Genomic DNA, 25689 nt, shown 5'->3' with positions numbered 1-25689 from the left:
GGACACTGCAAAGTGTTAATTGCACAAATATCTCCCAACTGTCGGATGTCCTGTGAAATATAAGCAGATATACAGTACAGTGGCTCCAAGAGATGCCTGAACACATAACCCACTCAAGAATGTATGATAAGAGAACATCAAACGAAGTGGCAATTATTTTAAAGACAGTTAGCACAAGCACACTTTTCAAGCAAATATTTCAAAAAAAGAAATGTGTTAAGGATACAAATAGATACTGTTCAATTTCAGACTATGGAACGTGTCCATAGTTAATGTGATGAAATACACCTTTGGTTAATTTACATCTGTGTGAACTTGATAGGAACTGACTTCATAAATTCACTGAAAATGGCCTTGAGACTAGTTTGTTAAAAGTCAGATGGCACTTTGATGTGTTATTTAATGCAATGAAATTCTTACTTTTTAAGTGGAAACACTTTTAGGGGCCACTGTCATTTAATTTGCAACTTTATGCATTAAATTTTACATTGAAAAACATGTAAATACATAGTCCTTTTAACTGCCATTCCCATTCATTAGTATGATTGACATTTCTCTCATTTACTCTCTGAAGGCGGAGACCCCTTTGGACAGTTCGGCATTGAGCACACTCAAGGCGAGTGGAAGGTCTCGGTGCGAAAGCCTCTGGACAGGGAGGAGAGGGACAATTATTTGCTAAACATTTCTGCCACTGATGGGACCTTCACAGCCAAATCTGTGGTGGAAGTCAAGGTCTTGGATGCCAACGACAACAGCCCAATTTGTGAGAAGGTATGAATGTTTGTTTTGTGAGTGTTTTTATGAGAAGTGCATTGCAGCAAAATGTCATGTAGTCTGATTCTGTCAAGGAGGAAAGCAGAGGAGGGTGCTGCCTACCTGCTGTGCATATTAAATGGGATGAGATTTAGAGAAAAGGGGATACTGTCAGGAGGGATTTGAAAAGGTCCTTATGTGAAATGCAGCATTTAAGAAACAAAGCGGGTGATTTTGCACTGTGAGAGCTTTACAGAGGTTTTTGTAAAGTCTAATGTGTTTCTATTACGTATTGTACTCCTCTTTAAAAAATGTTAATTTAATTGAACTCCTATGAGCAAAATCTCATCCTCTTCCTTTCATTTTTGGCTCCATGATCCCTTTTTTCGCTCTACCACCACTCTATCTTTCCTTTTGTCTTTCTTTTTGTCCCTGTCATCCCATCCATAATGTCACTTCCTGTCTTCATATGTCTTCCTGTCTTTTCTTTGCAGTCTCTCTATACAGAGAGTGTCCCAGAGGACTCCCTAGCTGGACGGTTGATCCTGCAGGTCTCCGCTACAGATGATGACATCCGTTCCAATGCGCAGATCTCCTACGAGTTGCTGGGACCTGGCTCTGAACACTTCAGCATTGACCCTGAAACAGGTACTTAATAGTATTTGTATGTTTTGTGCACCACAATTTAGTGGCAGTGCTGCACTACTGCTGATTCTACAGCGCCACGGCAAAAGAAATCATATTTGACCTGAGTTGTGAGTTTGCAGTGTCAATTTAATATAAAAGGCCGGGTTAAAAAGGCTGGGTACTGTGAAATAAAATATAAAAACACATCTTACCATTACATAGTCTTCGCTGACTGAGCACAACAACAAACAAACTGTACAATAAAACTGTAATCATATGATTCAGGTTCACGAACGAATGGCTCTTTTGAGACGGTTCACTTAATGAACCTGTCGAAAAGACTCCAGAGTTATCAGTCATTGTAATAATTTCTAACAAATCATTAATTTAATCGTTCAGAGTGGTTACTAAATTTACTTTTGATTCTCTTACTGAACTGCGAGTTATCATAGCTTTTTTTTTCTTTCACCTTGTTGTGTGTACTTAACACTCTATGGACCACATTATAAAATGTAGTTCACAAAATATAAATCAATATAATTATTATTTTGTTGTTGAATGTTTGTTTATATAACAATTGAAGGCCTATAGTAAAAGTTGCACTTTTTTTTTTTTGTAATAAATTCTATTCAAACATGTTACAAAATGAATGTTGTTTTGTATAGTATGCATGTAAGACCAGTTATGGGTCCACCTGCTGCAAAAACAGAAATCTGCAGGAAATGCTGATGTGCATGGTTGTCAACAGCACTCATTCACATTATTATAAAATAATCTTTGTGTAATTGATTGTGTGTGCCCATGTCACTGCAAAAACTTATTCACTGTCATCACTGTCACACTGCATTGGGGAACTCATAGATGTACTGTTTGCGATAACCCTCCCACTGGTCCACAGCAGGGCTAAGATGTATTCTAAACATTGTGAAGGCTAGAGTTATATTTATTTATTTTTTACTTTAGTAAAAGCCCAACGGTTTCAGCACTGTACACTGCACAAAAAAGAATGTGTTGCTTCAAAAAGCACTCCAAAATCTATTGTAAGATCATTGTTTTAATAGCTAGACAAAAATATGCCACTTACACACAGAACAGCTACTTTTAACCCCATTTGCTTGTGCCTGCAGTCAAACACACTTTGCATTTAAAACTATAATGATTGTTGTAATTTAATTGCTTTTGTAATTCCAAGGAAGGGGGTACACCCTTGGGCTTTCATTACTGTGTTTTACAGTCAACAATGAATACCACTGAATTCTGTTTTTATTCTGATGTAATTCTATTCTTTTATTCTACTTGGCTGTTCACACTCCAAAGAAGTTTGTAGCTCAGAGCAAGCACACTCACACAAAATAATTTAAAACATTTTAGCTTGTTAGTCTTCCCACTTTAGCTATTAGCACAAGTCAATTCTTTCTCAACTATGTGAATTGAACATTGGTTACAGCCGGAAGGAAAGCAGAAATCAACAGCGGGTTTGTGACAACGTCACACTGCTCCAACACAAAAGCTATTGTAAAGGCGCTAGTCACTGGCTCTTTGATAACGCCGAGTGTGAAGGCAGGGGATGCTGGCTCGCAAACTGAAGGAGCGCTACTGTTCTTCTGTGTGGGTTTTGTGCGCACAGAGGATTTTCTTCGCTTTTTTCCCTTTCATTCCATCATGGAGAAATAGAAGAGCATTATTGCATGTTAACATTGCCAAAAGTGCTCTCGCGTGAGCCAAGCAGACCCCTGAAAGCTGGCGGCTGCTTTTCCAAGGGTGACTTTCCCTCTATTTCTTTTCACATTTCACTCTCTGTGCAAACCTACATCCAAACTCTTTCCTCCCTAGCTATTTCTTTCATTTCCCACCACCTCCCTCCTTTCTTTAATCTTGTCAGTTTCTTTAAGCTGCTCAGCGCAAAGATGATTTTAGCTCCCCTCGAGGGGGATCTCTATGAATGTTTAGTCACCCTGCATTCATTTCTTCTAGAGATACACTCCAGCTCCATCTCCAGAGGCACCAAACCACTGGCACAGAGTAACCTATTGGACACAAAAGAGCTGTATTAAACCAATGACCATTCACAGATAAATGGAACGCTGCTCATGCAAGCTGGAATTATTAGGTCATCATTATGAAAGAGACGACTGTCTCCCATTCTCTCTGATAAAATAAACCACTTTGCTTTCATTTGAGGACATTCTTAGAGTGTTCTCTTGACTTGATGAGATGGTTTGGAATGGAATTGGATTGTATCTGGCTTATTAATGCAGTTCCAGCTGATGTTCAAAATGATTGATGGAGAGTGAATTTTAAGTTTCAATGAACTCTGTGTGTGTTAACATGAGTGTCTGCGCACTACACTCAGTTGAGTTTACACTATGTCAGAGATCACTGCAATTCCATTTATTTCAATGAGGATGGTGCGTCGCAAGGATAAAACTCAAGGTTTTCTGAAAGTGTCACTCAAAAATGTGACCAAAAGTTGAGAAAATTGTAACTTTTGATGCAGAGAACTCTGTCAGGCATGAGTTAACCAATGGAAATTAAATGAAAGAGCGACGAGTCCAGTTGTGCTGTATTCCCACTAGGGTAGCACAAATCATTGAAAAAGTAATTGAGATTATAATTAAAGCTGCCATGATTAACTAATCATGAAAACTGACTATTACACCATTCCATTTAAGTCTGCTTCTGTTGCATTAAAGGTGTTTCGTCCAAAATGTGTTTTTATTTTTATCTTTTACAGTGGTTGAGTAGTCTATCCCAGTGGTTCTCAAAGTGGGGTCCACAACCCATTGCCAGGGGGTCTGCGAAATAATTTGCTATAAATTATAACATTTTGCTGTATTATAAAAAAGTGCATATTTACAAATGGGGACCATTTGGGCCAATAAAACAAGCATACTGTGTCCATTACCCCCACCCACGTTAGCTTTTGGCCAATAGAAACTCAGATATGATTGTGACACATCACGTCAATCTGTCATGAATCACTCACTTTACTCAGAAAAAAAGAAAAAAACCTCTCTTCACTCAGGGCGCAACAAACATTTCCTGCTGCTGCTTACCTTGGCTTATTACCTAGCTAACTGGCGAGCATGGAGAAATACTTGCGTAAGTCCACATCGTCAAGTGATGCTAAGCCCAAACTAGCTAAATTGAGAAAATATAGCGACAATTATATTGAGTTTGGTTTTATTGAGAACAGCGACGGGAGACCAAAATGCATCTTGTGTCTCCAGGTGATAGCGAATGAAGCAATGAAGCCTGCCAAGCTATAGCAGCATCTGACTACAAAGCACCCAGAAAATAAGGGCAAAACAAAATCATTTTTCCGTCGAAAGAGGAATACATCCACCAGAAAAATCGGATGGTGAACCTGGCCACAACTTGAGAAAGCACAGAAGGCTTCTTATTTGGTGGCTCAACGGATTGCTAAAAGTAAGAAGCCACACACAATTGCACAAGAACTCATACTTCCAGCGGCGGTTGAAATGTGTGAAGTTATGCTTGGTACAGAGGCAGCTAATAAACTGAAAGCTGTACCTCTCTCAAATCACACCATGAGGAGGAGAATTGAAGAACTCTCGGCTGACATTCAGTCACAGCTACTGGATAGATTGCGTTCCTGTAAGCAATTTTCTATTCAGTTGGACGAATCAACAGACATTGCCAGTGCGGCTCAGTTGATTGTTTTGGTCCACTATCCATGGAAAGGGAAGATTTGGGAGGACTTTGTGCTCTGTAAGGAGGTGCCTGGCAGGACAATGGGTGAGGATATATTTAGACTCCTGGATGCTTTCATGACTGAAGTGGGACTAAGCTGGGAAAAATGTGTGGCCGTTTGTTACGGATGGTGTGATGGTGATGACGGGCCGAAAGAGTGGGGATATTTGGTGGATAAAGGCTGTAAACCCGAAGATTATGGTTACACACTGTATGCTGCATCAGCAGGCGCATGCATCCAAAAGCATGGAACCAGACCTTCACTCTGTTTTGAACACAGCTGTCACTGCAGTTAATTTTCTGAAGTCAAGGGCACTGCAGTCACGTTAGTTTGGTCAACTTTGTAGGGAGATGGATGCTTGGCATGACACACTGCTATATCACACAGAAGTATGATGGCTCTCTCGTGGTAAAGTTTTGCAGCATGTGTTTGAGCTACGCAGTGAGATGTCAGAATTTATGAGAGTGGACAAACCCGACATTGCATAGTGTTTTTCCGACCTGGAGTGTGTAGCCAAATTGGCATACCTTGCTGATGTATTTAACTTGCTCAACAGCCTAAACCTCTCTATCTAAGGAGGCTATGCATGTATCCTGGAATTCACCTACAAAATCACCACCTTCATGAAGAAAACAGAGCTATGGAGAAGAAGGATACAAGACGGAGTAACAGACATGTTCCTCCAACTGACTGAGTTTCTCCACACAAACAACCTGTCTGTGGCTATAGTGAGAGAGGTAGCCACCTCTCACCTCACTGCACTGAGCAAGCACTTCAGCTCATACTTCTCATATGTGAACACAGATGCCTGGGACTGAGTGCGGGATCCCTTTGCCCCAGCTGCAACAACAAGTGGCCTTACTGATAAGGCAGAACAGGAGCTGTTGGACTTATCCTGCCATAGGATATTAAAGGCCCGATTCCAGCAGGTGCCTCATGCAGACTTTTGGCCCTCCCTCTCACATGTGTATCCTGAGCTCACTGCCGAGGCCATGAGAATATTGCTCCCCTTTCCTACCACTTACCTCTGTGAGTTATCATTCTCTACTTTGGCTGCAATAAAGACTAAGTACAGGGCTCATTTGCATGTGGAGAATGATCTTAGAGTCTGTCTGTCATCCATCACTCCAAGAATAAACATGTGTTGTGAGAGAGAGGCTCACCCATCTCATTAGTTTAGGTGAGCTCATCAAGTGAGTTATTGTGAATTGTGAGATAAGAATGAGATTTAGCCTTATTTAAATATTTCAATCAAACATTTCTGAATAGGCTTAATTACTATGAAGTGTTCTTTAACAGTGTAATGATAACTTCTGTTATGATTTGTTCATGATTTGTTGTTTGTTCTGCCAATGATTTGAAGAAGGAGCAATAAGTTTATTATTTTGAAGTTGAAGCACTTACTGAAAGCAACCTTATTTTTAAATGTTTGGGTTTATTAGGACTATACCAGTCTTGCTACTGTTGATTTTATGAAAGCTTTTAAGATCATTTACTTGAAAAGTATAAATGCTGTTGAGGCCAAATGCAATTTGAATAAAATCACCCTCTGTTTTAAAGTATATAATTAGAATTAACATGATTCAAATTGAAATGTGTTTCTGTTTATCACTATGAAACAGGTCTGAAGTATTTAGGTTGAAAAGATTTAGAGGACAGATAGTTCCAATGGCATCTAAGAGTGCAAATGGTAGTAAGCATATGCTTAATCAGTGTTACGATTATGAGGGGGTCCTTGGAAAATGTTCTCCCCTGTAAGGAGTCCCTGGCCCCAAAAAGTTTGAGAACCCCTGGTCTAACCAGTCCCAGACATGTCCGTTGAGTAATGAAATGGCAATGATGAATCAGAGACACTTAAAATATTAGTCTTTAGTCCAATCAGCAATGTCAACGGAGCCTAATGCTCAAGTTTTAAACAGTCTGATGCCTGATTCCTCTGTTTCCAGTGGCACATGAAAATTAATGCTGAAGAAACATAACCTGACACTCGAAGAAGCTTGATAAAGAAGCTTGTTTATACCAAAAGCGGAAAGCGTAGTTGGCAGTTTGGAATTATTTTAGACATATATATTATTCATTACCTGTTGTGCTGTGACATTACTGTCATAACTGTCAGAAAATTTGGTGATACTTTACAATAAGGTTCCATTTGTTAACATTAGTTAACAACATTAGTATATTATATATAATATATAATTATATATTAATCTTAGTTTGTTAATTTCAACAAATTGTAATACATTGTTAAAATCAAAAGTTGTATTTGTTAACATTAATGCACTATGAACTAACAATGAGCAATTGTATTTTAATTTTTTAAATAACATTAACAAAGATTAATAAATTATTGTTAATTGTTTGTTCAGAAAATACCAAATGCATTAACTAATGTTAACGAATGGAACGTCATTGTATAGTGTTACCGAAAATTATTTTATCTGTAAGCACCCTAAGACATATTTTTATTTTATCAGGCGAATTGAAAACACTGCTCCCTCTGGATCGGGAGCAAGAGGAGGTGCACAAGATGAAGGTGCGTGCTCTGGATGGAGGCGGACGCTTTTGTGAAGCAGATGTCGAGATCACAGTCGAGGACGTCAATGACAATGCTCCGCAGTTCAACTCTGACCCCTACACATTCACTGTGTTTGAGAACACAGAGATAAACACACCTGTGGCCCGCCTCTATGCCACTGACCTTGACACAGGTAGGAACTGCAAAATCCACCCTTTAGAACAAAAATGTGTGTGTACAATGGTGGTGATGGGTTGTATGTGTGTGCCTGCAAGGTAAGATCATTTCCCAAGACATTCTTCATTGTTGTCTCCTCGCCACCTCTGAGGTTGTCACTGTCCAATTTTGTGACAGTACGGTCTGTTGGTGCCCATCTGTCATATAAGTACTTTAGAGAGAAAATCAACACATTCATAGTCAAACAGGGCAACACCCTTGATCCAAGAAACACACACACATACTTCCACTAAATTTGCTCTGAATTTCATTTGCACTGATTTCTTCCCTTATCATCTGTTTGTTCTGTACCCTCTATCCTCAAATAGATACACTTTGTGCTGAAGTAAATTGTCTCAGTTTACATTCCAGGCTCTATTTGACTTGAGCCCAGCTTAAACAAAAGCAATCTTCTACTCTTCACTCAGCTATTCCTCAGCATCACTGCCACAAACATTAAATGCCACATTAGATTCTTTTTGAAAACCCTTGATGTGGTGGAACAAATCTTTAAAGGACAATATTTGTATATATTAATTGCACTGTACAGTGCACTTTAAAGTAAATTTAAAGGAATACCCCTCTGAAAAGACCAGCATATCTGGTTGTGGATGCTGGTCCAAGCATGTGGCACTGCTGTGCTAGTGTTTCAAAAGGCTTCTTATCTAGCTAAAGTAGCAAGACTTATCTGGTCAAGCAGCATAACCAGTTTTACTGGTGAATAGGCAATGTTGGTCCTCCAGCTATACCAGCTTTAAACCAGCACCAACAGGTATAAACCAGCCAAACCTAGCATTCTGCTGGTCTTAGTTGATCTTTTCAGCAGGGATATTCTGAGTTCAGTACAAGTTAACCCTTAAATGCTTGGTGTAACAGGTAAAGGTGGGCAAGGAGGAGGCGGGAACCGGCTGAATGGTAAACATAAACTTTAATGATATAAATGAACTTTAAAACAACATAAAACATAAGGACACAGACACACATGCAACGCAGCCGCTTGCGTCTCTCTCTCTCGAACTGGTGCCTCTGGCTAGTCTTTATCCCCCTCCCAGCTGATTAGCCCGATTCAGGCACACTTGTAATTTTCCCAATCACTCTTACATACCTCGGGTCTTTAGAGACCCGGCACTTATATCTATAAAAAATGGATGTACAAAATGCCCAGATAGTGTAAAATTGTACAAATATTTTCAAGACAATTAGAAAACAATAAAATACAAAATATTCTGATATATTTTGATGTTTTATTTTTCATAAATTAAAGAGATAAATCAACAAATCAGGATAAATCAAGAACAGGATTCATTATTTTCACACTGAAATTTCATGAGATGCAACTGGCTGTCAAACACATATTGAGCTACACATAACACATAATCTACACGTGTAATGCATGTTCCCGCGGATCCTTAAAAAGTCTTAAAATGTCTTAAATTCAGTTTTCCAAAATGTAAGGTCATAAAAAGTCTTAAATATCTTAAATGATACAAAAAAAAAGTCTTGATTTTTATTTAAAGTGGTCTTAAATTTGGGAGCGGAAAGATGGGAATCGTGATATTACCTAATGTGATTATCAAACTTTAAAAAAAATACGATTTAAATAAATGCATGCGCTACATCCTTCAAAGTGAAAACGCGGCACTGTTGTATTTTCTCCAAGCACGTGGGGACTTGTGAGTGTTTCCAGCTGTTGCAGAGCAGTTCACAATCATTAAGCCATATCGGAAATGTATGACAAGCTATCAATAAAGATCAACTGTTGATGATGACGATATAGTGTTGATGAAATATGACAGTGTTTACTTTTAATTGTTTATATTGTAATATGTTTTAGATTATTGTAGGAGGTCATATTTTATATCCCTTATTTGTTTGAATGAGCAGCTGGAAGCAGTGAAGTGTAAGCATTTCAAAATAAGAGTCCCCTGTGTATTTCAAAGTTAAAGTGCCTTTAAAGTTAAACGTTTAATTACATTTGGACTCTTGTAGCCTCTGTCTGGCCCTCCCCATCACAGGGAAGAAAGACTAAGAACATTAAATATAGGCTACCAATTATAAAAAAATAAAAACTATTGCCAGATTAACTGGCTTTCAACACATTATTGAATCAGCACAATCCAATGTCGGTCGACCTCTAATTTGTATCTATTTATGTAATGGTACGTAAACCAATTTAATGTGATATATATGTGGAAAACCTGTCTTTCTTGAGTATTTTAAACTTGCATATAGCCTACCCTGTTTTACTGATAAGCAGTGTTAAGGCCATCTTGAATGTGTGCCCCTGCCTGTTTAAGTAAGAGTCTGTTATACATGATTTATATTGAGATTGTGTTGGTTTGGTTTGGTATGGGGATACAGTATTAATTTTATTTGTTCAGGTCTTGAAATAGATCTTAAAAAGTCTTACATTTAAATAAAAAAAACTCTGCATCAACCCTGACTTATGTGTAGCTTATGTGTAGCTTATGTGTATCTTAAGTGTATTTTCTCAGGCACTCATTGAGTCTAAATTATTTCATTATTTCAATAGTACACCCAAATGACAATAGTCACATCATACTTTTCATGTGTTATACTTGCTATAAGTTTACATCGATGTTGTTTCTTCCATCAAATAGCAATGTCAAATGTAAATCAAGTCAATCACTGAAACATCAGTGTCACCTTGAGTAAGAAATAACATGTATTATGTATGTTTATACTCATATAAAATACTGATAATTCACCATTGTTGATAGTTCATTGTTGCACAGAAAGTCAACGTGATATAGTATTAATTTGTATGAATATAGTAGGCATTTCTCTTGTAATACACAAAGAAATAGATATCCTGTGATAGTAAACTTAAATAGATATGAAATAATTATTTAAAAAAATATATAATTTGTGGAAGTGCAAAAAAAAAAAAAAAAAAACACTCTTACATACAGTACTGTGTAAAAGTTTTAGGCACTTGGGAAAAATGTTGAGTAGTGAGGATGCCTTCAAAAATAATGCCATAAATAGTTTTCATTTATCAATTAATGTCATACAAAGTCCAGTAAACATAAAAAAGCGAAATCAGTATTGCCTTCAAAACAGCTTCAATTCTCCAAGGTACACCTGGAGTTTTTCTTGGTTGTTGGCAGATAGGATGTTCCAAGCTTCTTGGAGAATTTGCCATAGTTCTTCGATCTATTTCGGCTGTCTCAATTGCTTCTGTCTCTTCTTGTAATCCCAGACTGACTCAATATTCAGTGGGGGGCTCTGTGGGGACCATGCCATCTGTTGCAGGGCTCCCTGTTCTTCTATTCTATTCTATTTGCAAAATAAATGTTTGGGAGTCTAAAATGTATATGTCCTATTTACTCACCAAATATAAATAACCATCTTAAGACAAATGTTTTTATGAAGCATCCTATGTGCCTAAGACTTTTGCACAGTACTGTATCTCGGGTCTCTAGAGACCCTATACACTTTTGGTACTTAAACCATTATATTATTTTTTTATTTAATTTTTAAATTTTTTGTGCAATTTTGGCATTTTTTGTGTGTCACAGAGTTTATAAGAGATAGATTGAGGAATACTAAAGAGGTGTGGGCACAACTCCAAAAAATGGATGAGGTACAGGGGGTGGAATGAGTTCCCGGGTCTCTAAAGACCGGAGATATGCGTTTAAGGGGTCATGACATACGCATAATTTGATTATCTTCCCTGAGGTCCATTGATAATGCAAGTAAAGTTTTTTTTTTTTTTTTTTGCACCAAAGCAGTCAACAGTTAGTAATATATGATAATTTTCCATCCTTTCTCTGGCCCTCTGTCTGAAACATTCGGTTTAGGCCTAAGCTTCTCCTTTAAACTTCAACATAAACGCCCACTGTTATGATTGTCTAACATGTGCAGCCTCTTGAATACAGTCATATTTGAAACTCAGTAGGAAGAGAATGAACAAGCTCGGATGGATGCAAGAGCGCACCCAGGATGCATGAATTATGCATGAATTAATGGGCCCCCTAGTGACGTAGGGAAGGTCCAGAGGTAGAGAACGGGACATTTTTGCAGCTTGGTTTCAATAAATGCTTTTATGGTTTTATAGTAGAATAACCTCTAATATATGTCAAAATATTAAGGAAAATTTGATTCATCATGACATTACCCCTTTAAGCTTTTCACAAACAGCATCTGTGGCATGCTTTTATCTCAGTTTGTAAAAACAAACAAAACAGTTTAACAGTTGTGCACTTACAATGGAAGTATATTGGGATTCAAAATTATTATTATTATTATTATTATTATTATTATTATTATTTATTTTTTGATAATTGACAACATGCCACAGATACTGCTCTATGAGCTTAACTTATATTAAACCTGGAATAATAACACTCTATAATATTTTAATAGGAACTAAGTGAGTGCAGTGAATCCATTCATTACAAAGTGTTGCTTTAATGTTTTGAATCTTGTTGGGGAATCCATACCTAACTGTCGAGGAGAAACTTCAAATTCCGCACAAATGATCACAGGAAGGAGTTTATTTAGTAGGCTTACATTATACTGAACTGTCATGAAGCAGTTGCACTCCAGCAATTTGGTCTGTCTGAAACTCTGTAGAACACAAGAGTGTGTGTTAACTGACTATAATGAGCGAGTGTGTTTTGAAAGATAGAATTGTAGGAGCAAGCCACAAATGAGGCTTAGTCAAAAATGCATTGTTTGTTTGTTTGTGTATTTTCTCCAATAAAATGAGCGCTGTCTCGTACACAGACACACTTTTTAATATGCAGCTCAGGACCAAAGGTTTTACCACTGACTGTTTTATGGGATGAATTTATCACAGCTAGTCATCAAAGCAGAGACAAATTAAATTGTTAAATAAGACATTATGACTACTAGAGACTAGAGAATTTTTTTGAATGATTTTTAATCTGCTGCATCTTTAAGTCTGTATACTTGTGCTTACATCCTAAAAGTCTGAATTAATCCCACTACGCATTGTGTGTGTGTTTTCAGATTTTAACGCAGAAATTCTCTACTCCCTGCTGGACTCTGCTAATGGGGTGTTCTCCATCGAGGAGGAGACTGGTGTCATGCGACTGGATCGTCCTCTGGACCGTGAGCTCCAGTCGCTCTACACCCTCCGTGCCCGGGCCACTGACCGCGGCTCCCCACACCGCTCCTCCCTCACCACTGTCACCATTTCTATCCTGGATATCAACGACAACCCTCCCGTCTTCGAGCGTCGCGAGTACTCGGCCACCGTTGCTGAAGACATCACCGTGGGCACTCAGGTGTTGCGGATACACGCTGCCAGCCGAGACGCAGAAGCAGGCGCAGAGATTACTTACGCAATTATCAACGGAAACGAGAGAGGAGCATTCCGCGTGGACCCCCATACAGGTGAACACATTAGCTGGGTTTCCATCCACATATTTTTTTGTGCATTTTGGGATATCGCATAAAAACTGCTGGATGGAAACATCAAAATGCGAATAAAATCTCCAAAATGTGCATTAAAACATAAATGCTCGCTTGAGGTGGATACATTTTTTATTCGATAAGAAGAAATGTGCATAAACTGTGATGGAAACACATTTACTGAATATACTCCTATTACATTTATTTGGAATACAAGATGCACATCAAAAAAGTAACGTGACTGAATATTTTGTTCATAACTGGACTCGCATCTGAAATGTTATTCTGGTCATTCTGAAATGCCGATGTCCTGAAAATCCAAAGACTGTATAGAGTTTGCAGGAAAGAAAAATAGGTTGAATACAATCTTGAACTGTTCCGCAGAGCAGGTTTATTGACACTTTTGGAAAATATCAAATAGATCTGCACGGTAAAGTTATAAGGATGGAGAAACTGTGATGCTCCCAGACATGAAATACATTTCTTTACAATGTTTTGTCTGCATACTATAAAACACAAGTATTTTATTAAAAAAAGAGTAACATTTCCCCGCATGTGACGATTTTGTTCTTTTGTTCTTTTCGCATAAATTAAATTAGCAACTTGGGTGGAAACATAGCTAGTGACTGTTTCAAAACATAGTGAAATACCTGTACCTACCAAGTATACAATCGAAAGATTGTATCTTAAAAAGTAGAGTGACTGATTGTTGTAATTACATACTGATCTAAGAGCAGACCATCCAAAAAGCTCATGGTATCCATACATGATTAAGAACCTGGAGGGCTTCTTTCAGATATAAATGACTCACTATAACAGCTCTGCTAGCATGAGAAAGAATCTAAAAAGAGATCTCTATATAAAAGTTTTCCCTTCTCTGCATTTTTTGGTTCTTCCTCTACTACTCTTTTGTTCTGATTTACTACATTAATATACCTTCATAAAAGGATGGTCACACATGATTTTAAGCATGCAATATTCCTGAAAATATGGGCCATAGAATATGATTTGATGACTCCAGGCTTCTGTTTTAATAAACATTACATTATAAATTATAAATAATACTACAGTTTCCGATGATACTGCAAACTTTGCAGCTTCTAAATTTAAATTTCTACATTTCAGCTATTAGTTTTGTTAGTGTTTTAAAAAAAAGTTTGAATTCAACTAGGATGTTTCCTCCATGCTTGATTGATTTTCTGACTTTGTGACATTTAGATTCTCTGTTGGTCAGATGTGTTTTTAGTATGTGAATTTGCAGGTCAGAGTTCACAATTGAACATTGGTATGCTGCTTAAGACACAAATTCTAAGCATATTCTTGTGTAGCCATTTGCATGTCTGCATGCATATGAATGGAAGTGAAAGGAAAAAATCTAGTGTGACATCTTTTTTTCGGTTATGTACTATTTCATAATAGTAAGACAATAGTAGTTTGTTGTTTGTTAGAATAAGTATCAGTATTTGGAGAGGGTTTTAATGTACGTGAACGTCTATTTCTCCCTTTTGCAGGTGGTATCTTTGTGATCGAACCTTTGGACTACGAAACAGCTCATGTGTTTTATTTAACTGTGGAGGCTACAGACGGAGGCACGCCATCACTCAGCGACATGGCTACGGTAAACATCAACCTGACTGATGTGAATGACAACAGCCCTGTCTTCAACCAAGACATCTTCTCAGCTGTGATCAGTGAAGATGCAGAGCTGGGAAAGACCGTGCTTACTGTGAGTCACAGTCTTATGTGATGCTCTCTTCTATTTCCCCTGCTTCCGCCAACTTCTCTTACTCAAGGGTTTGTCTTTTGCATTGGTAAAACCAGTTCACAAATCAGTGTGAATGATTCATTAGCGAATCAGTGTGAATCAAAATATTTAAAAGCATGTTTATCCAGTAATCACAAACAAATGCAGCAGCCATGGAAATTTATTGGTGAAAAAGTGTGGGGACCCTGACAGGTCTCTGTGTGAGATCACCTCTTAAAGTCAACATAGAGCACCTTAAGCTCGGAACAGAACACACACACACTAAACAAACACAGCACAGTGTCAAACTAGGGTTTGGTGACTCACGCCACTCTCTTATCTGTAGTCCCCCTTCTCCTCTCTCTATCTCTCGTCATTTGTTAGAGATGCTTATGTCTTACCATGCTGAATATAAATTGTCTGCGTGAGAGTGAGGCTTTGATACCGGCTCTGTTTCAATTGCGTGCCTTCTGATTTCCCTTGAGGGTCTCAGCCAATAGTCACTGACTCGAGAAGCATCAAGGACAAAAGGAGGGGTGTATAATGCATAACTGAGTCTATAGCAATCTTTATTTTAACCAGGTGTGTTTGTGTGTGAAGGTTATGGCTGACGATGCAGATGGCCCATCCTGTAATCAGGTACGCTTCTCCATCATTGACGGCAATCAAGGCAGTCCTTTCACCATCGACCCTGTCAGAGGAGAGGTCAAGGTGGCCCGCCAGCTCGACAGAGAGAAGGTACGATATGTTGTACCAGGTGTCTTTGCTGAAACCTAATGATGACTGATAGTTTGGTGCATTTTCAATTATTTGACATTGTTTTGTGTTTTTTAGACTTCAGGTTACACACTGATGGTGTTGGCCTCTGATAATGGAAGACCGGCTCGATCCAGCAGCGCTACAGTCAACATAGACGTCTCAGACATAAATGATAACCCACCTTTATTCTCTCAGGCCAACTACAGCATCATTATACAGGTATGAGTCATCAATAGAGAAGAAGATGAATGAATGTTTCACCTCTGAAACAACTTTTTGGACATGGAGAAGTAATTTTAAAGGAATAGTTCACCCAAAAATGAATATGATGTCATAATTTACTCACCCCCATGTCATTCCAAACCCAAATTTCTTTCTATCTTATGTGGAACACTAGGGATTGGAATTGTAAAGAATTTAATGATTCTGGTTCGATTCCTCTTAACGATTCCGGTTCCAGTAACGATTCCAATTATTTTAGTACTTTTGAGGAAGAATTATTTGAAAATTAGAAATACAATTCTTATTACATTTACTGCCCTCAGCAGCCTGTTGCCAAATGAGGAGATCATTTCAGATTTCTAAAGAGCAGATATAACAAATCAGAAGTAAATGTAATATTTTAGTTATAACTATTGAAATGTGTACTATATCAGATTTGCTCTTAAGATGACTTTTTTTTTTTTTATGGGTCTGAAATGTAAAACTCTTTAATACTTTCTGTGTGTGTTTTGTAGGAGAACCAGCCAGTTGGTACCAGCATTCTCCAGCTGACTGTGTCTGATCATGATGCCTCCCACAACGGACCTCCTTTCACATTTTCCATTGTCAGCGGGAACGAGGGTGATGCCTTCCAAATCACTCCTCAGGGCGTGTTAGTCTCTGCAGCAACACTGAGCCGTCAGGCCCAAGAGTTCTACGTACTACAGGCTCAGGTGAGTCAGAAGAAGAGGTCAGGATCAGACCTCAATCTCTCCATCTCTCACTTAAGCCACAGGGGTCATGTTTAGTTTTCAGTAGAAGTCTGAAGTAATATATGAGCAGTAGAGCTCTGGCGAAGCAATGTTCGGTATTCCTCATACAGACCAGGCACTGGCAATATGGAATGATGAAGTAGCAGACCTGAGAAGCTACAGGCAGAGTATCTGTAAGAAAATGGATACAGCAGTCTCTCTACCAGTCATTTCCCTCTGTAGGACATACACTACATGGCTAAAGGAATGTGGACACCCCATTTTAATTATATTTCAGCCAATATGTTGAAACATGTCTTCTATTTCCATTTTGAATATTGACCTATGTATACATTGGCATATGGACTAAGCAAATAAATGTAGCCTTGGTGTGTTTTGTGTGTGTGAACTCAGAGTCACTAAATTCTGTCCAAGGGACAATCAAAGATCAAGTGCTCCCTCTACTGACTGTGACAGGCATCTATCATCAAGCTCTCTTATTTTTGTTCAAAGCAGCTCTGCCTTAATAATCAATAACACTTGAAACAGCTGATTATGCTTATTTGGCACAATATGTTGGAAGACTGAAAATATATTGCTTTAGCAATCAATGATTGTGATTAATCCTTTTCCTGTTCTGTACTCTAACATATGAGATAAATCAAACGTAGGTGTAAAAATGAGTTATTGTGTTTAGTGCCTTGCTAAGGCAAGCATCACAATTACTATGGTACTTTCTCAAACTTGCGTTTAGGGATTTGAACAAATGACTAACCTCAAGTATTAAACTTCTGTGTGTAACACCATGAATACAGAAATTAATTATACCTAAAATTTTACAGCTTGTTGAGGTGAGGTAAGCTATTACTTTCCTAAGCAATCGGACTTACAGTCACCTGGTGGACAGGCAAACAAGGGATGGGTGATATGCAAGTATTTTCACAATATTTTTATTAAAAAATATATTTCGATATTCAACTAAAACGTCAACCCCCGGTCCCCACTGCCGAGGGTCGGAGAATATTTTTGCATGCATTTCACTTCCACCACTGTATTTTGCTTTAAAAATTAAATTAATATATTGTAACAAAAAACTATTAACCAAAGATATTTCTAAATTCATATTGTATTTAAAACTAAGCAAAAAAGCAATTCAAATAACAAAGTGGGAAAAAAATCTTATATAACCTCCACCGGCCTCATTTGCCATCTCGCAAGTATCAGTCTTCGACAACAGCCGTAAATTACCAATACAAATTAAGATCTAAAGAAAATTATAAATGTAAAAATAATAATGATAATAATATTAACAATAATTATAATTGAAATAGAAATAAACCATTACCTCTGGAAAATTCAACACAACCCACATAATTTCTACTTTCATAAAACCAGTTTTCCTATTAGATGTGAGCCTAATAAATTCCCTTGTGCTCCCCAATTAATGCTACCTAATCATTTCCACTGTGTTCTTATCAATATGTGTTTGTATTGCATTTCATCAATGCAGTTAAAGAAAAAAATTCTGTCTAAAGAAAATTGAATTGAACTCAATTTTAGGTTCTAGGTGTACCATTTATCTAGTTTTATCTAGTTCCAGTAACTGGAAATTGTTTCATGCCATTCAGAGAATATATTGACAGTGAAAATGGACAAAACTTGCCTCTGTAATCCGTAATGCTTTTAGCATTTTAATATTTTTTTATTAGTATCTAAAAACATAAGTGCATGATAACTATTGGGCTACAATTTAATATATTTGGAGGCTTCCTAGCTCCATGGTTATGCCATTCTTGATATTGTTGATCATTGTCTATCAATTACTGTCGCAATCAGCGTCAAAATATTTGTCAGATATTGTCGATATCCAATTACATCGTCCAATCACTAAGCCCTAAGGCAAAAAACTCCCATAGACACATTAAGGAAGGAAACCAAGTCATATCTAGGGACTAGAATATTATTGAAAATAAGGGGTGGGCTCTCTTGACAGAGGATATTAAGCATCCTCCCAGAATACCTTAGCAACTTGAAAAAAGCTACTGGCCAACATGAACACTAGCATCGTGGCAGTTAAATGTGAAAATGTAGCTGTCTTTTTATAGTTGTGATTCTGAATCGATTCTGAAAACTCAGTCTCAACTCTTTTGCCCCAGGTGACAGACAGTGGTCTACCACCGCTAGTCTCTACGACATTTGTGAGTGTTCATCTGATTGAAGAGAGCATCTATCCTCCTGCCATTCTACCCTTGGATATCTTCATCACCACGTCAACAGATGAATATTCTGGTGGGGTTCTCGGTAAAATACACGCCACCGATCAGGATGTTTATGACACTCTAACCTACAGCTTCACCCCTGATAGTTCCTCCACCTCCCAACACTCTAGCCTCTTCTCTGTATCACCTGCTGATGGGAAGCTTGTGGCCCGTGGGAATCTGGACGCTGGTCAATACGTCTTTAACATTACAGTGACAGATGGCCGCTTTACCGCAGCTGCCCGAGTCAACATTCTTGTAAGGCAGGCAGCAGCACAAGCACTTGACAACTCCATCGCTGTGCGTTTTGCCGCTATAGCACCAGAGGAGTTTATCGGAGATTATTGGCGCAACTTTTTGCGGGCCTTGCGTAATATCGCCGGTGTTAGACGTGGAGATGTGCAGTTAGTCAGCTTACAACCTGCTGCTGATGCCTCTGGTGATCTCGAAGTCCTTCTAGCACTGGAGAGGTCAGGAAGTCCATTCCAGCCACAGGAAGTGGTGTACAGGAAGTTGAATGCTTCAGTTGGAGTAATTGAAGAGATGACTGGTGTCCGTATTGTACGTGTTGTAAAGAAACTTTGTGCCGGATTGGACTGTCCTCTTAGTTACTGTCAAGAGACGGTTTCCTTGGAGACAGGAGCAGTGTCGGCCTACAGCACAGCAAGAATCAGTTTTGTTACGCCACGTCACATGCGCACAGCCAAGTGTCTTTGTGAAGGTACAGAATTATAACAAGAACATTATTAAACACATTTACAGTATAATTGTATTCTACTACTAGTCCAGAGCAGAGTAGACCCTTACCTGTGCTTGTGTTTGTTTGTGATTGTAGGAGCTCAGTGTCCTGTCTTGAGTAAACTGTGTGAAGCAAGCCCCTGTCCTGACGGCATGGAGTGTGTAGAAGATCCCACGCACACCAAGTTCAGCTGCATCTGTCCAGAAGGAAAACAGGAGGAGTGTGGAGGTACAAACGCAAATCTTTATGCTTCCATATACTATACCTTCGTGTAACTAAAATCCTTTCAAAGGACGTTGTTCCACTTGACAGCCATATTGGTAATGCCTTTATCTACTTGAATGGGGAGAAATCAAAATCTCCCAAACTGTTTTGCCATGTTTACGTTTCAATAATATACAGTATGTCAAATTACTGAAGTAAAATCTTACAAAAATGTTATGATAAATTAGCTTTTTTTTGCTCCAAGCTATTAAACTGTATTTTTCTGTGTGGTACAGCAAATTTGCAAGTGTGTTCGAGTGCAAAAATATGAGGCAATACCAATAAAGCGATTGACTCTTTTAATTGAAAGGCTTAATGTTGCATTTTTCCCATTAATTTTTTTAGTAGCATCTCCTCCTTATAGTGTTTCTGTTGCCACTCTTATGCTCCCTATTAAAGAAAATTCACAGCTTGCAAGCCAAGCACTGTATTACAATCCCTCATGCTTATATTTAGTCATTTAGCAGTTATATTTGAGTTGTGATTGTTCTTCCTTTTTTATTTTGCAAGTACTGGTATTTCCATCGTGAAATCTAAATCTTGTTTTGTTAATGTGCAATATACACACACTGAGCACTTTATTAGGTACACCTGTACACCTACTTATTCTTGCGATTATCTAATCAGCAAATTGTGTGGCAGTGCAATGCATAAAATCATGCAGATACAGGTCAGGAGCTTCAGTTAATGTTCACATCAAACATCAGAATGGAGAACAAATGTTAACTCAGTGATTTCGACCGTGGCATGATTTTTGGTGCCAGACAGGCAGGTTTGAGTATTTCTGTAATTGGTGATCTCCTGGGATTTTCACCTGCAACAGTCTCTACAGTTTACTCAGAATGGTGCCAAAAACAAAAAAACATCCATCCAGTGAGCAGCAGTTCTGTGGATGGAAACACCTTGTTGATTAGAGAGGTCTATAAAAAATGGTCAGACTGGTTCGAGCTGACAGAAAGGCTACGGTAACTCAGATAACCACTCTGTACAATTGTAGTGAGCAGAATGTCATCATGACATCAGCAGAAAACCATGTTGTACATTTTATTAGGACCATAGTGTTCCTAATAAAGTGCTCAGTGAGTGTAAATACACAATTTTGTGTGGAAGTGATGTCACTTATAATGCATATTTGTGTGCTGTCTGTTTTAGAGAGTGAGTCCTTAACGTTCAGTGGTAACGGATATGTACGGTACAGGCTGATGGAGAACGAGAATAAGGAAGAAATGAAGCTGTCCCTCAGATTGAGAACATTCTCTACCCACGCTACTGTCATGTATGCCAAAGGCACAGACTACAGCATACTGGAGGTGAGTGTAGGCTGTAACCCTCCCAACCCTTCCAAAAAAAGAAGAGAAAACAGAAACAGAGTTATTCTGGAGCTGGGGGAAGAGAGGGGGATGCTTTCTCATGCATTCCGCTTTGGTGAGGGAAAACCACAAAACTGACAGAGGGAGCAAAGGAGTCTGAGAGTGAAATGCAAGCAGCAGCATCTCCATGTGTAACTTTTTGTACTTCTCCCTAAAGCGTCATTTATCTTTCATCCATTAAATGCATTTATCTGGGTGAATACTCCAGTCTCCAATCTCACACCTGAATTATTTTGCTGAGTCTTGACTCTCAAATGTGTATGAATGTTTAAGGGAAAGTATATTTAGATGGATTTAATTTTAAATCCTTTTTAAATGGTCCCAAATGTGACATTCATTTTTAAAAGTACAAATAATTCATGTATTTTCTTATTTAATATGGCCATAAAAACTGCATGCATACTAATTATAAAAGAATTAGCAATATATATATTTTTTGTGATTACATTTTTTTATTGATTCATCTATTAAACAATGAAAAGCAAAACATTTTGTAACAAATATACAAACAGAATCAATATTTAACCCTCACAATTGCCACCCACCGATATATTTTTAATTGTTTTAAATAGATTATAGCATGTCACACAGGAGGACATGTCAATTTCCCAAAAGCATTTACGTCAACTATCCAATTGCAGATTGATTTCTTTGTCATGCTGTCCCTGTGTGTTTATTTCAGATTGTGAATGGCCGTCTACAGTACAAGTTTGACTGCGGCAGTGGCCCTGGTGTGGTGTCTGTCCACAGTACCCAGGTCAGTGACGGACAGTGGCACACGGTCTCTCTCGAGGTAGATGGCAACTACGCTAGACTGGTCCTGGATCAGGTCCATGCCGCATCAGGCACAGCTCCGGGCACTCTGCGCACCCTCAACCTGGACTCCAGCATCTTCTTTGGGGGCTACGCCCGGCCAGTGTCTGGCTCAGGGAGACTGGTAGTGAACGGGCTGCGGGGCTGCCTGGAAGGGATCGTGTTGAATGAGAGGGAGCTGCCGCTGTCTCAGGTTCGAGGAGTTCACTCAGTCCTGGAGGAGCTGGTCGAGGCGGCTCCTGGGTGCAGCTTGTCTCCACTGGTCCAGGGCTGCTCCAGTAACCCCTGCACCAATGGAGGCACATGTTCATCACTGCCCAATGGAGGTATGGATAGTGTTTTTTTGGATTTGAGTCACAGTACTTCTTTACCCATCTATTTCCCTAAAAAACTGCCCATATGTCTTTACAGGATCACAGTCATTTAACCTGTTAAAAACAATAAAAGGGTTACATTTTGTGGACTAGCTAACACACTGTACTTTGTGCTGTGTTGTAGGGTATTTCTGTAAGTGCACTGCTGCATTTATGGGCACGCACTGTGAAGTCAGTATCAGTCCCTGTGCTTCTAACCCCTGCCTCTATGGAGGTACTTGTGTCCCACGAGGAGGAGACTTCTACTGCCAGTGCAGAGGACAATATTCTGGCCAACGGTGAGAGCACACACACACACATAAAGTGGCCCCATGAAGTATTTGGACACTTAAGTCACTCTTAAAAATGTATGGATGTCACTGCATTAGATACAAAATATTAAACCAAGTGACATCTGCAAACAAATAATTCTAGACCTTGTCTCAGAACTAACTTCCCTTTACTTGGCCATGTTTGCAATGACTTTAAACCAACTAGTCTCAAGATCATTTTTTGTGGATGTATGAAGTCAGTGACCCACAAGCACCTCAACACAGGCCAGAGTAACCACAGTTGTAGTTCATCACCGTAACTATGAACATGTTCCACCAAGTTTGACATCCAGAAAGTGTTCAGACACCTTTTATCTTAAATTTGAAGAGGCAATACAATATTTAATTAACATCTGGGTTGCAAAACAATAATATTGTGATTATTTACGCTTAGTGTATTGTGATTCAAAACTGTTATATATTACACAACATGTGCTGAACAGCTTCCTGCTTCATTGTAGAGTCATAGAAGCAGCATAGAACATAGACATGTCAGTGTAAGTAAACAAAACAAAAAAAAAACTACATGCGGTGTTAGCGTACCTTAGTTTCAGCATGTTTATTATTACAGATAAACCCTTGTAAAATAATATTATTTGGGGAAAAAAGAGATTCACAGGAACAGGTAGACTAAAACAGTTTAATATAACTAAAAATATTGATTCTTGGTATTAGAGTATTGCAATTCTGTGAAATATATATACACTGGTGGCCAAAAGTTTGGAATAATGTACAGATTTTGCTGTTTCGGAAGGAAGTTGGTACTTTAATTCACCAAAGTGGCATTCAACTGATCACAAAGTATAGTCAGGACATTACTGATGTAAAAAAACAGCACCATCACTATTTGAAAAGTAATTTTTGATCAAATCTAGACAGGCCCCATTTCCAGCAGCCATCACTCCAACACCTTATCCTTGAGTAATCATGCTAAATTGCTAATTTGATACTAGAAAATCACTTGCCGTTATATTAAACACAGTTGAAAGCTATTTGGTTCATTAAATGAAGCTTAACATTGTCTTTGTTTGTTTTTGAGTTGCCACAGTATGCAATAGACTGGCATGTCTTAAGGTCAATATTAGGTCAAAAATGGCAAAAAAGAAACAGCTTTCTCTAGAAACTCGTCAATCATTGTTTTGAGGAATGAAGGCTATACAATGCTTGAAATTGCCAAAAAAATGAAGATTTCATACAAAGGTGTACACTACAGTCTTCAAAGACAAAGGACAACTGGTTCTAACAAGGACAGAAAGAGATGTGTAAGGCCAGATGTACAACTAAACAAGAGGATAAGTATATCAGAGTCTCTAGTTTGAGAAATAGATGCCTCACATGTCCTCAGCTGACAGCTTCATTGAATTCTACCAGCTCAACACCAGTTTCATTTACAACAGTAAAGAGACTCAGGGGTGCAGGCCTTATGGGAAAAATTGCAAGAAAAAGCCACTTTTGAAACAGAAAAACAAAAACAAAAAAAGAATAGAGTGGGCAAAGAAACACAGACATTGGACAACAGATCATTTGAAAAGAGTGTTATGGATCTTAACCCGATTGAGCTTTTGTGGGATCAGCTAGACTGTAAGGTGCATGAAAAGTGCCCAATAAGACAGCCACATCTATGGCAAGTGCTACAGGAAGCATGGGGTGAAATGTCACCTGAGTATCTGGACAAACTGACAGCTAGAATGCCAAGGATCTACAAAGCTGTCATTAGTGCACGTGGAGGATTTTTTTATGAGAACTCTTTGAAGCAGTTTAAGAAGTTCTGAACATTTTATTCAAATTGTAATAGTAATTTTTCATGTTATTAATGTTCTTACTATACATTGCGATCAGTTGAATGCCACTTTGCTGAATAAAAGTACCAATTTCTTTCCATAAGTGCAAAATCTGTACATTATTCCAAATTTTTGCCACCAGTGTATGTGTGTGTGTATATATATATATATATATTGTCCTACCTCTACTTGATTTAATATTTTGTTATCTAACGCAATGACATTCTTACATTTTTAATGTGGCTTAAGTGTCCAGATACATTTTGGGCCAGTTGTACACTGTCGGCAATCTCGGCATGCACTCTCAAATTCCTTATTCCTCATTACAAGAATCTTAAAGTAGATTACTCTGAAAGTTTTTACTATTCAGGCATTACGTTTTGAATCAGTAATTAATATATTAATTAAATTGTACATTTCATCTGCACCCCATTACACAGAATCCTGTTTCTCTTTATTTGTCTTATTGTATTTAAAGTTCAATATCTCATTACATTAGTTATTTCTCCACTTAATATTTTATACTCCACATACGTAAACAAATAAAAGTAAAGCTCTGTCAACATTTTCATTGATTAAACTGGATTGAAATGCATGGCTTGAATTAAACTTTAGAAAATCCATAAAAAATCCATGCAGCTCTATCAGTAATTCCTTTTAAATTGTAAATTAAATCCGAAACTTGGAGGAGATGTGATTGGTAATTAGGGCTGCAACTAATTATTATTTTGATAATCAATTAATCTAACGATTATTAGAACGATTATTCTGTGATTTGTGCAACGATTAATCATTAGCTCTTAACCGATTATTCAGCTTGTGCCCCGACTTAAAAGGTTGTATTAAACATGCTTACTAACAATAAAGAGGACAAAATCGTCTTTTAAAAATACCTCTAAATGACATTCACTGAATTAAATGAAAAAAACACAACTTTTTGTTAAGTTAAATTCAGTAAAGAAATTCACTGCAAAAAAAAAAAAAAAAAACTATTGTTATCAAGTGTTTTTGTCTTGTTTTCCATTTAAAATGGTATAAAAATCCTTAAAACAAGATACATTTATTTGAGAAGCAACATATAAGATATTTAGACT

At 38.0% G+C, this 25689-nt stretch overlaps 1 protein-coding gene across 1 annotated transcript in view; it reads left to right on the top strand.

The window, feature by feature from the left end:
* fat1a (FAT atypical cadherin 1a) overlaps window positions 1–25689 on the top strand; it is a 119089-nt gene that overhangs the window by 83448 nt on the left and 9952 nt on the right. Inside the window, exons 12-24 of the mRNA XM_051703305.1 lie at window positions 575–771; window positions 1248–1401; window positions 7570–7803; window positions 12825–13211; window positions 14741–14955; window positions 15574–15711; window positions 15808–15951; window positions 16470–16667; window positions 18842–19664; window positions 19779–19910; window positions 21099–21256; window positions 21999–22455; window positions 22628–22781. Coding sequence (XP_051559265.1) covers window positions 575–771; window positions 1248–1401; window positions 7570–7803; window positions 12825–13211; window positions 14741–14955; window positions 15574–15711; window positions 15808–15951; window positions 16470–16667; window positions 18842–19664; window positions 19779–19910; window positions 21099–21256; window positions 21999–22455; window positions 22628–22781 — 3391 coding nt within the window. The remainder of the gene's footprint in view (window positions 1–574; window positions 772–1247; window positions 1402–7569; window positions 7804–12824; window positions 13212–14740; window positions 14956–15573; window positions 15712–15807; window positions 15952–16469; window positions 16668–18841; window positions 19665–19778; window positions 19911–21098; window positions 21257–21998; window positions 22456–22627; window positions 22782–25689) is intronic.

The sequence above is a fragment of the Myxocyprinus asiaticus genome, chromosome 7 (genome assembly GCF_019703515.2).
Source record: "Myxocyprinus asiaticus isolate MX2 ecotype Aquarium Trade chromosome 7, UBuf_Myxa_2, whole genome shotgun sequence".
NCBI lineage: Eukaryota > Metazoa > Chordata > Actinopteri > Cypriniformes > Catostomidae > Myxocyprinus > Myxocyprinus asiaticus.
Note: the sequence above shows the minus strand (reverse complement) of the source record. Positions and strands in the feature narration are given on the sequence as shown.